This window comes from Centruroides vittatus, unplaced genomic scaffold (assembly GCF_030686945.1).
Source record: "Centruroides vittatus isolate TY-2023 unplaced genomic scaffold, ASM3068694v2 contig_420, whole genome shotgun sequence".
In the NCBI taxonomy this organism is placed as follows: domain Eukaryota; kingdom Metazoa; phylum Arthropoda; class Arachnida; order Scorpiones; family Buthidae; genus Centruroides; species Centruroides vittatus.
The window spans coordinates 71,493-86,714 of NW_027122228.1; the positions used below are offsets into that span (position 1 = coordinate 71,493).

General features: G+C 33.4%; 2 protein-coding genes across 2 annotated transcripts in view; one reads left to right on the plus strand and one right to left on the minus strand.

Moving 5' to 3' along the window:
• LOC136976733 (uncharacterized) overlaps positions 1-15,222 on the minus strand; it is a 128,381-nt gene that overhangs the window by 26,119 nt on the left and 87,040 nt on the right. The gene's annotated exons all lie outside the window — the stretch shown is intronic.
• On the plus strand, positions 9,795-10,759 carry LOC136976732 (uncharacterized). The gene is made up of 4 exons (XM_067272092.1): positions 9,795-10,232; positions 10,309-10,377; positions 10,447-10,536; positions 10,610-10,759. Exons 1-4 carry the CDS (start codon positions 9,795-9,797, stop codon positions 10,757-10,759), a joined length of 747 nt encoding a protein of 248 aa, XP_067128193.1.

Consider the following 15,222-nt stretch of genomic DNA (forward strand, 5'->3'; position numbering starts at 1 on the left):
TTAATCTCATTACTTGCGTTTTCCATGATTCTAAATTATAAATATGTTATTATTTTTCTTTGTTTAATGTTTACACTAACAATATTGTCGAATTGAAAAATTCAAACCTTTCAGTGTTTGTTTCTCACGATTACATAAAAATTGCCCATTGTTCGGAGGTGGCCGTTGATTATAGATAATTATTCGGACAAAATATGCTTACAAAGTATTTGAAAAAATGGCTAAAAAAGGCCGTTTTTGAAGGTTCAGCCGAAATTTAGTAAAATATTTAACTTATTTCAACTAATATTGCAACTAACGAATGATAATCTGTTCCTTTTTAAATTTGACCATTTAATTGTAATAATATTCTGAAAATTTAATTTAATTATCAATCTGATTATTAAACACAGTATATTTATGAAAGGATAATGCTGAAAACACTGATTTTGAGAAAGTAATGTGGACAAATTTCAGTACAGCCTATGATTAAAATATTGTAGACTTTTCCTACTCGTGCGAAAAAGAAGGAAATCCTGCTTTAGATAAAAATACATTTTACGAAAATTGATTCAAAGCATTAAAAAATTATCAAATTGTATACATCGATAAATAAATATTTTGAATGCTTATGGACCTTCCAATCAAGGAATATTAATTCAAACTTAATTTTAATACGTTAGATTGTCCCTTGAAGTAAAAATTTTTCAGCCTTCCAAATTTAGAATACCTAATGTAAACTTAACCTGTCTAACAGTGACCAAAGCGATAGAATTAATGAACCCTAAGAGTTGCTCGCCGGTACGTGCCTGAGCTAGTTCTGATCACGTAAAGATTACCGGGCTTTTTCACTTATCTAACAACCTAAACGGGAAACGTTTCCCTCCATTGTCACTACCAGGGAGATAGTTCTTTGTTGGCAGATGTCCGTGTGTTGTTGCGTCGCTTATCTGACCACTCCACTTCACTCATTATCCACTTCACTTTGATAGCAGGCATATTTTGCATTTAAGAAAGTATTTTCTAAGTGCATTAAGTTATTAGTGGCATATTTCATGTAATGGATACCAAAAAATAATTATACTTAATTATGACTAAACATAATTAATTGTTTGAAACTAATAACATAACGAAGTAGTCAGAAACAAACAGCATTCGATGTCAGAAAGCTATTTATTTTGATCACTAAAATAAACTTTGATAATGGACTTCAATTATCTTAATTGCATCCTACTCTAAATGTCTTATATAACGTTGGAAGTATGTGTTGTTTTAATCAATATATTGCTTTAGGTATTCTGTTGTGTAACTTTCTTGTTTTAAAAAGAATTTAAGAAAATTACTAATTAATAAATATTCCTGTTGTTTTATTTTTAATTTGATGGATTCAATTTAAAATCTTCCGAAATAAAATCCCTACAAAAATTTCAGTGTGATTTTAAACGGGAAACATATAAATACTTGAAAATTTCCAAATTCCTCTTATAATTAGAAACATATATAAAATAAATATAAAGTTTTCTGGAAAAGCTTATACTCTGTCGAAAGCCCATATTACGCCGAGTGTATAAAATTAGAAAACTTACCTGTAATACAGCGATTTTATACGTCGTAGTGCCATTCGGCGGTTTTTGCCTGACAAAATGGTTACATTGGGTTTATCAAATTATCTTCATGCGTCTGACATTCAGATATAATGCAGAAAAACTTTTTATTTTGAAAAGTCTTTAATGGAGGTAGCCACTTGTCAAAACTTACTTCATCAATTCAATCATTTGCAACTAAATTAGATTTTACTTGTATTTAACACTTAAATATAAGCTGGAAGAACCTTTCGAAATGAAGACTATTTGATTGAGCTGGCAACATTGTGAGAAGACAGTCCATTTGTTGCATAGCCATTATTATTACGATCATTTGTAACTGGCCGAGGGTCGAGCGGCGAAGCTAGCAGCCTACCGCTCTCTACGACCTGGAATCGAATGCGGACAGGTCGAAAATTTCCAGAAATTTTTCAAGGGTGGTCCATTCGAATATGTCGGTCTTGTCTTTCTCTACCCAGCTGTTCCATTGCGGGTCTGGCCTTGCTAAAACAGACCTTCTCAGTACCGACAGGGCCAACCAGTGGCCAATCAGTTCCATTCCATGAACATTGGCTGTTCAGTCGTGGGTTCTCGCTTTGGCAAGACAGGCTGGACCACATGAAGTTTTCCCGGATTTTCTCCGTGTCTGTAACGCCTGAATAGCGCCCTATTATCCTTAAAGCATTAATGTTCATAATTATATTTATATAAAATCATTAGGTTATATCATTTACATTTTAAAGAAAATTGTTACATTTCCGAAAATACAATTTAATTCTTTGAAAGTTTTCATTAAATTTAAAATGTGATGCCCGACCGTTTATTGTGTCGTAATTTGAATAAATTTGTTATGTTTCTAACTGTCAGTCTCCATTTTGAAATAAGCAAAATTGCGGAAATTTACAGCTTTACTTTAAATCGTTACTTTTCGGCAAAATTTCGTTTAAGAAATCTTCGGATGAGTAATTAAATCATTTATTTATTGTGAAATTATAATCGGGCACAGAACAGGTTAGAAACAATCTTCTATCACTTAATCCACATATCAATCGTGTGATCGATTTCCGGTCGTCTTGTGGGATAGCTTCTTTTCAGAGTATCTGCGAAGATATCCTGTAAAACAAGGACGCGTAGGAGCCCCTGTTGTTGGGTTTTTCCTGACACCAGTCAGTCAGTGCGGACTGACTCGCAAATAATATCTCGTGAAGAATAACTACTGGGAAGTTCGAGAGTAAGTTGGAAGAGTGCTGGATGGATTTGTGTCAAAGATAAATCCATTTAACAATAACAAAATAAAATTTAATTAATTTCTTGAAGTACTAATTATTTAAAAAATGACTTTAGATGAAAAAATTTTTCATTATTATTTAAAATTAAACACTTATTATATTGAGAAAAAAGTATCATTCGATTTTTTTTCAATTTTTGCAAAATTGATTCCTAAATGGCACCTCTTCCTTTGGATAGCCAACTTTAATGGGGCCTACAGGGACAACGGATGGCTTCTCTGCACTAGTTGCTGTTATGCTAAAAAGTTGCCATTCGTCGGCTAGCTTTAAAAATAATTTTGGGGATACTATAGATTACCATTTATGGAATTTGGGACTTTGAGTATATATCTGGACTGAGGGGACCGAGACGAGTTCAATGATACCCTACTTTTGGACTGGAGACGAGAAATAAGAAAGTTATCATAGTTTTTAATGCTTTCATGCAGACAGCACCGTAGTTGCTAGTGCTGCTATCTCGCGGAAAAGTCTGCAAACAAATGAAAAAATCACTCTGAAAGGCAAGAAATTGCACGAACAGTCAAATGCTACTTCCTTTTTTTTTCTTTTGTTCAAGAACTACCATGAATCAATAAGTAGTGACGTTAAACAATCAGCCGCCTGCCGGCGGCTTTCCTCCCGGGGGAGTCTGTCGGGAGCGCGAATATTCGAACGCCAGTTCCTTTTTTTCCTTTTGTTTAACCATCGCGATTCCCGATTGCAATAGTGCGGTAGGCTCGTAGTACTAGACGACCGCAAGCGATAGGGAGACTGAGGAGTCGTAGCTCAGAGGCCGACGAGCGCGAGGGTGTGCAAAAAAGACTTAACTCAAACTGTAGACGATCAGTGTGCTCGTGGATCAACATCTGCCTTTGTTGAAGGTATATATGGCCGACTTGCCGGATTGCCTGTTAAACACGCGATAGGCTTAGCGGAGAGAGCGACGCGACTCCCGATCATCGCGCGATCGCCGAAAAAAGTACGATAACTTTTATTTTTTGCCTCTGGTCCAAAAGTAGGGTATCGTTGAACTCGTCTCGGTTTTCTGATTTCAAATATACACTCAAAGTCCCGAAATTCCATAGGTGGTAATCTATAGTACACCCATAATTTTAAAACGAAAACATGAGAAATCATAAAACGAAAATAAATTTATTGATATGAAAACATATTTTAAATGATTACAAGTAGTAAGAAGAATTAAAAATAATCATAAAATGCAATGTTATATACAGTACAATTCACCTTTGATTTTATATGTACTGAATATAGAAAATAATAATAAAATACATTTCTAAAAATCTTAGTATAAAACTTTATTTTATTGTGTATTGTTTAGATACATTTTATTATTCATATAACACAAACTTGCAACCAGATACCACACAATGCAGTACACTATAAATAGTTACTTGACCTTCAGAACAGCTGCTTGGGGACTTTCGTGGGTTATTCGAAACAACGCTTGAGGGGGAGTAGGGTTTTTTATACACGTCTGAACTAGTTACTGTAAATACTTGAATGTATTTTGTTATTTTCTAATAATTTTCGTATTAGTTTTATCGGTTAATGTAACCCTTGGTGCCAAGATGGCGGCTTTTCTGGTAATCTCCAATCCGGTTGTCGTGAGATAGTAGCGATGGAGGGAGCTATCATGTAATTGACTGACGTAATACGTAATGACGTTTAATGTAATATAAAAAAAAATGTGAAAGATTATGCAAATTTGTAAATTATGACGCAGTTTTTCATGGAAGTATGCAAATTAACCAATACGTAGACGATACTGACAGTTTTGCGTTGTATCCATAACAGATTTTTCGATTTTTATTCTTTACAATATATTTTCCAAAAAAAGCTAAAATGGTAAATATATTGTGTTCTTAAACGATAGTATTTGTGAATTTGATATAAATTACAACTAAAAATGTTGTTAATTTTTCAAATTTTTTTTTCGTTAATTTTGTGTCTAGTAGTTATGCAGAAATTAGGTCCGGTGATTTTTGTTAGATTGAGCTCCCCCTAAATTGTAGTAGATAGACGTAAATGAATATTTTGAAATTTGTGTGGGACAATGATATCATTAATGGCTTTAAATGTGCTTTAAAGTTACGACTACAACGAACTCATGCAAAATGGAACTCCTGTGCTAAAACATGTAAAATATACTATAGAAAGGACTTAAAATTGTGTTTTCTAAGATTTGAAAAAGTGGTAATAAGTATTCAGCGTACGAAGGAAACATTCAAAAGCATATTTGGCAATGTCCATTTTGGTTGTATTTCGTCTTTCAGATCGCTCTCGAATTGTTTGAAATGTACGGCAAAATGGAATTACGGCTTTCAGCACTGTCCGAAGCATATATTTCATCGAATAAGTATAAAGAAAATCTAAAGACAGTTTCCAATTTTTCCAAAACAATTCGGTTGCCATGTGTCCAGGGACTGGGAAAATTCCAAAATGGTTTGATCTACAATCTTTTCTGTCTGCACTACTTTCGAACTTTAATAAGAAGCAAATAACGAAAATAGAGAAGGAATAGGAAAAGACAACAGCAAATGTGAATAAAAAGACAGCCAATCCCTCCTCTAAGGTTATACCCAAACAACATTAGGGAAGAAAGGACCTGCAATAAACGAAATTGGAATCTACCAAGACCGGAAAAAAGTAGGATCGAATAAAAGAGGAATCGTTAACGTGAGTAAATTGTTTTCTTTTTTTTGTCAATATTTTATCTTAGATTATTAAATTTTCGGAGACACGTGATCTTCGATCAAAATATCGATAAACGCGTAGTCTCCAAACCAGTCGAAGATGGCGACCGGAAGAGCCGCCATCTTGGCACCAAGGGTTACATAAACCGTTTCATATTATTACTTCTATTATATGCTGAGCTTAATTTCACATTGTTATTGTGCTTTACAGGAAAACTCCCACAAAAAATGTTAAAAAATTGCTTAATGTTACCTTAGGTAGCCAAGATGGCGGCTCGTCTATAATTCCAGCAAGGAAACAGTGAGACGCACGTTCTAACCTAACCTAATCTATTCTAATAGTTTGGTTGCTAATAATTATGGTAGTTTATTAGAATAGGTTGGATTAAATTAGAACGTGCGTCCCACTGTTTCCTCGCTGGAATTAGAGACGAGCCGCCATCTTGGCTACCTAAGGTAACATTAACCTAAGTATTTTTAATACACCAATTCATAAAATACATTTCTAAAACACTTTCGCATAAAACTTTATTTTCTTTATTACCTATCATTTAGAAACACGTCTTGACCTAATAAGTCTATAACGTCACAAAAAATCCGCGACGAATCACGTGACACGAGTAGCATTTTGTCAAAAGTAGAATTCGACAAAGCAAAATGTCCCTGAGAACAGCTGTTTGTCGATGTTGGCGGATTATTCTCATACAGATCTCAGGAGATGACAGGTTTCTAGATAGATGTGCATAAATTACCGTAAATACCCAAATATATTTCGACCCAATAGGCTATCTCTGTAGATGAGACCAAGAAAATGGTTAATTAAATTTTATTTTGTTATTGTTAAATGGATTTATCTTTGACACAAATCCATCCAGAACCCTTTCAACTTACTCGCGAACCTCCCAGTCGTTATTCCTCGCGAGATATTATTTGCGTGTCAGTCTGCACTGACTGACTGGTGTCAGGAAAAAAACCCGACAACAGGGGCTCCTACGCGTCCTTGTTTAACAGGATATCTTCGCAGATACCTCTCTCATCTCAAAAGAAGCTATCCCACAAGATGACCGGAAAAAGATCACACGATTGATATGTGGATTAAGTGATAGAAGATTGTTTCTAACCTGTTCTGTGCCCGATTATAATCTCACAATAAATAAATAATTTAATTACTCTGCTGAAGATTTCTTGACGAAATTTTGCCGAAAAGTAACGAATTAGAGTAAAGCTGTAAATTTCTGCAATTTTGCTTATTTCAAGATGGCGACCGACAGTTAGAAACAGAACAATTTCAAATTACGACACAATAAACGGTCGGGCATCAGATTTTTAATTTAATAAAAACTTTCAAGGAATTAAATTGTATTTTCGGAACTGTAACAATTTTCTTTAAAACGTAAATGATATAACCTAATGATTTTATAAAAATATAATTATAAACTAAATAAAGATGGAAATGAAGCCAAGTGTTTAATTATAACTCAACTTTGGGTTCATAGTTCAACAATCAACAAAACACGGTTTCAAAGAAGAAATATAATTATAAACATTAACGCTTTAAGGATATTTCGGCGCTATTCAGGAGTTACAGACATGGAGAAAATCCGAAAAACTCCATGTGGTCCAGCCTGTCTTGCCAAAGCGAGAACCCACGACCGAACAGCCAATGTTTATGGAATGGAACTGATTGGCTACTGGTTGGCCCTGTCGGTACTGAGAAGGTCTGTTTTAGCAAGTTCATTATGAGTTCGGCCAGACTTGCAATGGGGCAGCTGGGTAGAGAAAGACAGGGCCCGACATACCCGGATGGACCACCCTTGAAAAATTTCTGGAAATTTTCAACCTGTCCGCATTCGATTTCAGGTCTTACAGAGCGGTAGGCTGCCAGCTTCGCCGTTCGACCCTCCAGCCAGTTACAAATGATCGTAATAATAATGGCTATGCAACAAATGGACTGCCTTCTCACAATGTTGCCAGCTCAATCGAATAGTCTTCATTTCGAAAGGTTCTTCCAGCTTATATTTAAGTGTTAAATACAAGTAAAATCTAATTTAGTTGCAAATGATTGAATTGATGAAGTAAGTTTTGACAAGTGGCTACCTCCATTAAAGACTTTTCAAAATAAAAAGTTTTTCTGCATTATATCTGAATGTCAGACGCATGAAGATAATTTGATAAACCGAATGTAACCATTTTGTCAGGCAAAAACCGCCGAATGGCACTACGACGTATAAAATCGCTGTATTACAGGTAAGTTTTCTAATTTTATACACTCGGCGTAATATGGGCTTTCGACAGAGTATAAGCTTTTCCAGAAAACTTTATATTTATTTTATATATGTTTCTAATTATAAGAGGAATTTGGAAATTTTCAAGTATTTATATGTTTCCCGTTTAAAATCACACTGAAATTTTTGTAGGGATTTTATTTCGGAAGATTTTAAATTGAATCCATCAAATTAAAAATAAAACAACAGGAATATTTATTAATTAGTAATTTTCTTAAATTCTTTCTAAAACAAGAAAGTTACACAACAGAATACCTAAAGCAATATATTGATTAAAACAACACATACTTCCAACGTTATATAAGACATTTAGAGTAGGATGCAATTAAGATAATTGAAGTCCATTATCAAAGTATAATTTACTGGTCAAAATAAATAGCTTTCTGACATCGAATGCTGTTTCTTTCTGACCACATCGTTATGTTATTAGTTTCAAACAATTAATTATGTTTAGTCATAATTAAGTATAATTATTTTTTGGTATCCATTACATGAAATATGCCACTAATAACTTAATGCACTTAGAAAATACTTTCTTAAATGCAAAATATGCCTGCTATCAACGTGAAGTGGATAATGAGTGAAGTGGAGTGGTCAGATAAGCGACGCAACAACACACGGACATCTGCCAACAGGGAACTATCTCCCTGGTAGTGACAATGGAGGGAAACGTTTCCCGTTTAGGTTGTTAGATAAGTGAAAAAGCCCGGTAATCTTTACGTGATCAGAACTAGCTCAGGCACGTACCGGCGAGCAACTCTTAGGGTTCATTAATTCTATCGCTTTGGTCACTGTTAGACAGGTTAAGTTTACATTAGGTATTCTAAATTTGAAACGCTGAAAAATTTTTACTTCAAGGGACAATCTAACGTATTAAAATTAAGTTTGAATTAATATTCCTTGATTGGAAGGTCTATAAGCATTCAAAATATTTATTTATCGATGTATACAATTTGATAATTTTTTAATGCTTTGAATCAATTTTCGTAAAATGTATTTTTATCTAAAGCAGGATTTCCTTCTTTTTCGCACGAGTAGGAAAAGTCTACAATATTTTAATCATAGGCTGTACTGAAATTTGTCCACATTACTTTCTCAAAATCAGTGTTTTCAGCATTATCCTTTCATAAATATACTGTGTTTAATAATCACATTGATATTAAATTAAATTTTCAGAATATTATTACAATTAAATGGTCAAATTTAGAAAGGAACAGATTATCATTCGTTAGTTGCAATATTAGTTGAAATAAGTTAAATATTTTACTAAATTTCGGCTGAACCTTCAAAAACGGCCTTTTTTAGCCATTTTTTCAAATACTTTGTAAGCATATTTTGTCCGAATAATTATCTATAATCAACGGCCACCTCCGAACAATGGGCAATTTTTATGTAATCGTGAGAAAAAAACACTGAAAGGTTTGAATTTTTCAATTCGACAATATTGTTAGTGTAAACATTAAACAAAGAAAAATAATAACATATTTATAATTTAGAATCATGGAAAACGCAAGTAATGAGATTAAAATACTTTTTTATTCCTTAAATGCAGCATCACAAATTCTCGGGTTAAATATATTAACACGTGGTCACTATAAGAATTCTTGGAATGTTCGATTTTTTCAATTTTATTCCAATTTTCTCGAATTTTTTTTAATCTTCAATACGTTGGCATTAGTTTCCACGATATTTTCCGATAAATTCGTATGCGGAGACTTGTTTAACATATTCGTAGGTTTCAAATACATTATGCAGTTATTTTTTATTGGTATGATTGTATGCTGGACTTTTCTGTTCTCTTTATATAAAAGAATTCGTTTACATCTTCCTAGCAGTAAATCTTGCTATGAAGTCGAGCAAACGTTAATTCGCTCCATAGAATTTGCGTTTGCAGTTTTCTTTGCAATCACTGCTTTATTGCAAGTCACGTTTTACTTCGTTCTTGACTTTTCTCTATATTTTGCCATGGAAAAGGCAACTATAATGGAATTCCTACTCTGCAATATTGATTGGGCATTATCTATATTTCTTTTAGTAGGACAGACCGTTTACATATTATTTTTTGTTTATAATTATTTACTCATATTGTTTAATGGATTTAACACATTGTCGAGCAAACTTGATGTAATTCCTCTAGGAAAGAGCAATATCAAAGATATAATCGCATACATAATCGAAGAACATACAGAATTAATGGAAGACATTCGAAACGTTAATAACCAACTGGAAATGTATTTTCCTGCTATTTACTGCAGTTCTTTGTATGGGTTTTGTATCCTGGTAACCATTTCTTTGTTTTACAATTTACCCGCACAATTTAAACTGGGTGCATTTGTTACTATCATAGAGATAATTTTCGAATTTGTCATAATTTCATTCGGATTATCCAGATTTACATCCTCGGTAAGATTTATTTAATACTTGTACCACCAAATTAATATATAATGTGTAATGTTTAAAATATATATGTACATTTTAGATTTATGGAAATTTCAACGAGATTAATAAATTTTCCTCATGCAGATTCTCTTTCGTTTTTAAAGTGAAGGTAAATTGAGTGTTGTATTGTTACGTTATCGATACACTTTATGCTAAAATTATATACTTTTTCGAACAGATGCTGAATTTCATGAAGAGATTCGGGAAAACACCCATTGGACTTTCTGTGGGTGGATTTTTTCGAGTCAAACGCGATTTTCCGATTAAAGTAAGTTTCGATTAAATAATCCTTTCTAATTTATTGTTGTGGATTTTATCTTCATTCCTATTCTATCTTTTAGATGATGAGTAGTCTTTACTCTATTCTTTCTGCACTCATTCAATTGGCAAAGGAGAACGAAAGTACGAAATGTACGTCATCACGTTTGCTGCAAGCAAGTAATATTCAGAACAGATCACTGTATGGAGAACGTTTCAACGTGGCTACGTAAATCAACGAAGATTCGTTGAATCGAGAAAACGCTGTGCAGCTTATCGAGATACTGCTGATTTTTCTATTACTACGAGTACACACGTGAACAAGTATAAAACATTTGTAATATTGAATGACTAGAAGCACTTTTTATGTGTGTAAACACAAAAAACAAAGTATACTAAATAAGTCGTGCAAAAAATACAGTTTAAAACTAACTTATTAATTTAATTTTCATATCATTATCGTGTAAAACATAACCTAGCCAAATATTAAAACACCGACCATACCACGGAGCTAAAATTTTTTGTACAGTCATACCTCGGTACTCGAACGTTTCGAAGTCCGAACAAATCGGTACCCGACCAAAAATTTCGGAAAAAAATGCCCCTGTTCCTGAACAAAATTTTGGTACTCGAACGGGAAAGCCCGCCAAGTCGGCGGCGGCGTCAGTTACGAGACAGTCATTGTTCCGCATGCACATTAACTTACGCTGTGCTATATTTTTTGGATTAGTATTTTTTTCTTTTGATTTATTAGCCCTTAAACATGGGTCGCAAGAAGAATAAAAGGGAAAGTGGTCAAGTGAAAAAGAAAACAGTGAGAACAACAATCGAACTGAAAAAAAAATCATTGCTAAACACGAAAATGGAGTGCGTGTTTCGGATCTTGCTGTCCAATATTCTATGGCTAAGTCGACGATATCGACTATTTTAAAGAATAAAGAAACAATAAAAAGAGCTAATGTTGCAAAAGGAGTGACTACGTTGACAAAGCAAATGCCTCAGATACTTGAAGAAGTGGAGAAGTTGCTACTTATTTTTATAAATGAGAAACAGTTATTAGGTGATAGCATTAGTGAGACATTTATTTGTGAAAAGGCGCTAGAAATCTATGACGATTCAGTGAAGAAAACCCCTGGTACAAGTACGAGTGTTTTTGTATTCAAGGCTAGTAGAAGGTGGTTTGAAAATTTTAAGAACCGAAGTGGAATACATAACGTAGTAAGGCATGGAGAGGGAGCTAGTTCAGACAAGAAAGGGGCTGAGAAATTTGTCGCCGAGTTTAGTAAACTTATGATGGAAGAAGGTTGTGCACTTCAACAGGTGTTCAATGCAGACGAAACTGGGCTATTTTGGAAGAAAATGCCGAAGAGAACCTATATTACAAAGGAAGAAAAAGCACTACCAGGGCACAAGCCAATGAAAGATAGGCTTACTCTTTTGCTGTGTGGTAACGCAAGTGAAGATTTTAAGGTTAAGCCATTGTTGGTTTATCACTCCGACAACCCAAGGGTGTTCAAAAGGAACAATATTATGAAGAGTAAATTGCTTGTTATGTGGCGTGCTAATGCAAAGGCTTGGGTGACTCGGCAATTTTTTGTTGAGTGGGTGCATGAAGTTTTTGCACCAAGTGTGAAAGAATATTTGCAAGAAAAAAACTTGCCAATAAAATGCCTTCTCCTATTAGACAAAGCTCCTGCTCACCCTCCAGGCTTTGAGGAGAATTTAGTCGAAGAATTCGACTTTATTCGAGTTCAGTATCTGTCACCTAACGCAACCCCTTTGCTACAACCAATGGATCAACAGGTCATTTCTAATTTCAAAAAATTGTACACTAAATCCTTGTTTCGAAAGTGTTTTGAAGTCACTAATGACACTCGGTTAACTTTTAAAGAATTTTGGAAAGATCATTTCCATATTATTAATTGCGTTCATCTTATTGACGATGCATGGAACCAAGTGACAAGTTCCATTACCAGATGTTTTTATGGAAGGGGATTCCCCTTTTCGTCAGTAACTCCCGCTCTTCCTCCTCACACCTCCATTCACTTACGCCATCATATCGCAATCAAAAAGGTAAGTTTTCGTATGTTAAAATGACTTCTTTAATGTTTTTACTATTTATTGAGAGTTATATATGTGTTATTTACTGCTTGCCTAAAAACTAAATATTATTTATACTCTAATCTGTTATGTTACTAGCGAATCAACTGGGAATTAGAACGCATTAATCCACTTTACATTATTTGTAATGGGATAAAATGATTTGGAGTCCGAACATATTGGTACTCGAACTTCTTTCTGGAACGGATTATGTTCGAGTATGAAGGTACCACTGTATTCAGAAAAAACAGCGCAGTAGGTCACGATACTTGTTCTTTGTGCAATATTATGTTGGAAACTAACGAATATTTAGGAGCTACAACTGAAGGGAACCGAAATAATTTGTGGCACGCTGTTTTGACAGCCGTAGAGTTTCCTTCCCACATATTAATAAGCTTCATATCTGTATTATTTAATTACAAAACTACTTACATAGTTATGACTAATGAACAGGCTTATTACACACCCAACCTACTTAATTAACTTAACCAAAATGCATTTCGGTTTTACTAGCTCTTATGAATCGGATGGCATACAAAAAGCAGAATATATAGTGATAATTAAGTAGGCTGGGTGTGTAATAAATCACTTTCCAATATTTATTTCTTTTATTTAGTCGGCTTTTTGTGGGACATCTAATAATGTTATAATTAGTACACGCTGTTTGCTAAAAATTATTTATTTTCGAATATCTAATGACGACGTTTTGGAATGGTTGGGTTAATGCCTTAACAACGTGCAAATTGAAAAAATAAAAAGTAATGGCAAAGCACGTCCCTATTCGGAAAATTTTAATTTCGAGACGTTTTGGAATGGAATAAGTTATGCTCGTGAATCGCGGTTGCACTGTATTTCATTTATTTTCTTCACCTTTTCCCGTTAAATATTTTGTACTAATTTCTTGTAACATACAGAAATAAAATATTACTTAAAGAAAAATTCCATGTTTCGAAAATCATTTTTGCAGAAATTTTTTTTTGAAAATTCGTTTTTTTTCGTTTCATTAATATGACGTGTTTATTGTGTTTTGTATTTATAGATAAAATTTAAAATTCCAAAATGCAGAGAGCAAATTATTCTAGGAATTTTATTTTAAACGCAAAAACATGTTTGTTAGTACTTTGTATGTTTATTATAAACACGGCTTATAATTTCATTTAAATATTTATTCCTGAAAACTTCTAAACGATATAATCTGTATAAATATAAATTAAATATTAACTCGATCGCGCTCACAGTAAATACGGCATTTAAGTTCATTCAAGTTTATCGATTAAAAGTTTCATAGTAACTTAGGCGACAGAAAGGTATGTGAAAATGTTAACTTTCTCAAATGCAGCGTGTATATTTTTGATTACTATATGCTAAAAATGCGGGAACAACTCGATATTATAAATCTTTGAGTTTTAATAATACATAAGTTCCAGCAGGTAGGTCCGGCGTTGCACTTTAGCAAAGGCGCACAATTATTTGAGAAGAATCTTGGAATTTTCAAATTAAATTCCCGTTACACTATTATTAAATCAGTAAAGGTTTAAATTTCTTAATATCTAGTGTAAAGTAATATGTACATTTTTACAAGTTCTGCTTTAAGAAGTCTAGTATTTAAAGCAGTGGCTTTAAATACTACACTTCTTACACCAGTTGTAATAAAATTACGAGTCTAGTATTTAAGGTAGACGATAATAGCCGAAAATAGAAAATAATTATGCATGAAACGATTTCAAGGAATTTAAATTTTTAATTAAACCACGTTTATTAATCCAGACCGCCACTCAATTTAGCATAGAGAGGTTAGATCAGTGGTCCCCAACCCTATGCCCGCGGGCGTTATAGCGCCCGCCGATCGTTTTACGTATGCCCGCCGCTGTGCGACCACGATAAAAATAAAGATATTTCGGTTTTCAATAAAATGCTATGTAAAAGTATTTTTGTTTTTAATGATTAACCACTCAAAAGTAGAAATGGCGTCCAACACAGATAAAAGCACAAAGCGAAATGCGACCGATCTCTTTTTCCCCTCCGCCAAATCTTCACCAACAAAATTTCCCATACCCAGTGGCGTAGCGTGGGTGTCAGCTTCCCGGGGCGGAGGAAAATTTCGCCGCCCCCTTATTTAGGTATCTCAATTTAAAAGACTAAAATATACAGTAACTATAAAGAACTATTCGGCAAGAACAATCATCATTATTGTGTATTGTACAGGAGTAGTAGTGGTTTGGGCCATACTGATCACAAAATTAATTTTCTAATTACAAATTTAAATTAAATTAATTTTATTTTAACTTTAAAACAAAGTTTCTGTATTAATTATTAAATGTTTTTATAAATTTGAATAAAATTAATTTTTTAATTATAAATATGACACATACTGATCACAAATTTGAATTAAATTGATTTTCTAATTACAATAAGGCAAAGTTTCTGTATTAATTATTAAATGTTTTAATATCTGAGAAAATTAAAACATGACAATTGTATGAAATAATATAACACCAAAATTATTTTTGAAATTTTTTTATTTTATTTAAGCTTTTCCAGTTTTTTCATTTACTTTATCTAAAACATGACACATTTCTGCAAGTAAGTGGAGTAA